Source organism: Nematolebias whitei, chromosome 14 (genome assembly GCF_014905685.2).
Source record: "Nematolebias whitei isolate Nwh7 chromosome 14, NemWhi1, whole genome shotgun sequence".
NCBI lineage: Eukaryota > Metazoa > Chordata > Actinopteri > Cyprinodontiformes > Rivulidae > Nematolebias > Nematolebias whitei.
Genome location: NC_056511.1, coordinates 34,208,861 through 34,210,672, shown reverse-complemented (window position 1 = coordinate 34,210,672; position 1,812 = coordinate 34,208,861). Strand labels below are relative to the sequence as shown.

Here is a 1,812-nt window from a genome sequence, read left to right as displayed (position 1 = left end):
TATCTGTAACATTGATTAAGTTAAAGGCATTTTTAAGGTCAGATGGCAGTGGCAGACATCTTGAAATCTCAAAGTTAATTAGTTTTAAATGTAGAGTCAATGATTACTTTCTGCATGTTTCATTTGCGTCTAGTAATTCATGCAACAATTCTATAACAGACAAACAGACAAAAACAGTATTCAACCTTCTCTTTTATGCAGTGGGCATAAGAAATGTTTCTATTTGCCATGCATGGTGTTGTCACTGTACCATTTTCTGGGTGTTCTGTTTCTCCAATACTTCCATCTGGGGTGGTTCGCTCATAGTGGTCCTCGGGCAGGGTGAGGGGTCCGATGCGTGGGCCAGACGATGATTTACTGCTGGGAGTCTCCGACTCCTCTAAACCGCTGTCATAGTAGCTGTGCTGGGAGGCATCCTGCATGTCCTGCACAGGGTTTGTGGTGGAAAAGGTCACTCTGCGATGGGGATGCTGAAAGCAAAGAGACATCAAATGTTTGTTTTTTTTGTTGTTTTTTTTCAATACAGTTTTTTTTTTTTAAACACCAAGAAAAACATTTCTCCCGACCACACTTTCCAATTACATTTTCTCAGTGGTGGATGGGTCCCTGTTACACCTTAAACTGAACCAAATTATGATTGGTGTCTGAATAATTCTGTCTCTATAAAGTTCACTCTCCGAAAGTTAGAAAATAATATCAAATATTAAACACTTTTAAATATTGAATAGTCTTTTGCTCTATTATTATTTCCAGAATATTACATAAGGTATAAATATATAAAGAGAAGAGGTTATTTATTTCAGTAATAAGGATATGGAAATCTGCAGCCACAGAAATAACAAAATAAAACATATTTTTTTCCAGATTACATTATAACACTAAAATGTATAAATATGAATAGAATATGTGAACAAGAAAAATCATAATTATTTGACTAGAAAATAAGCAATTTTTTGAACAGCATAAAACACTATTGTATTTTAGCACTATTTATAAGTGAATATTTTTTGATAAAGAACTCTGGTGGGTACATACAGTACTTTATAAAGAATTTAAAACACTCCTGAATCTATATATAGATTTATTCAAGGTACCATACTCTCTAGTCATTTCTAAGTGTAATGTTGATTGATATTTCTCAAGAATTTTACAAGTTTTAGTTATTGAAAGTGTTTCTGCAGTAGCTGATGCCTTTATTTCACTTTTTTCTGCCCAGTCCTTGAATCTGACCATAACGGCGTATTGTGCAATATGTGCTTAAGGAAGTGAACAAGTGGAGAACAAATGAAGGCTCAGGCCTATTAAAACTATCTCTAGCAACTGAACATAATGTTAAAGTCACGTCTTTAAGAACTAGGGTGAAATAAAAAGTGTAACTTTCTATCACAGGACCTGAGACATGCATCATTGTAAATTTGATTATCTACTGCATGTTGAATTTTCACCCAATAGCTCTTTGGAAATTGCCTTAGTCGTGCTAGAATACATTTTTAAGCCTTTTTAAGTGTTATTTTTGGACAATTATATTTCTCTAAGTTGACTCTCCTGTCAACATATAATTGGTTAAACCCTTTGTCAAATACTGCTACTGAAAATGATTAAAAGTTGTACAATATCAACTTTACAACTTTTGTATAGTAAATACAAACAACAGCCCCACCTACAACAACAATAATAATACTATTAATACTTATTATTACTATTAATAACAATTAACAACAACAACAACAACAACAACAACAACAACAACAACAATAATAATAATATAATAATAATAATAATAATAATAATAATAATAATAATAATAATAAT

The 1,812-nt window shown here is 32.0% G+C and overlaps 1 protein-coding gene across 1 annotated transcript in view; it reads right to left on the bottom strand.

Moving 5' to 3' along the window:
• Positions 1 to 250: 250 nt before the first annotated feature.
• The window catches only part of LOC119420635 (protocadherin-1), a gene marked incomplete at its 3' end in the record, with an annotated part of 127,512 nt that continues 125,950 nt past the window's right edge, over positions 251 to 1,812 (bottom strand). The window contains 1 exon segment of the mRNA XM_037688055.1: positions 251 to 470. Coding sequence (XP_037543983.1) covers positions 251 to 470 — 220 coding nt within the window.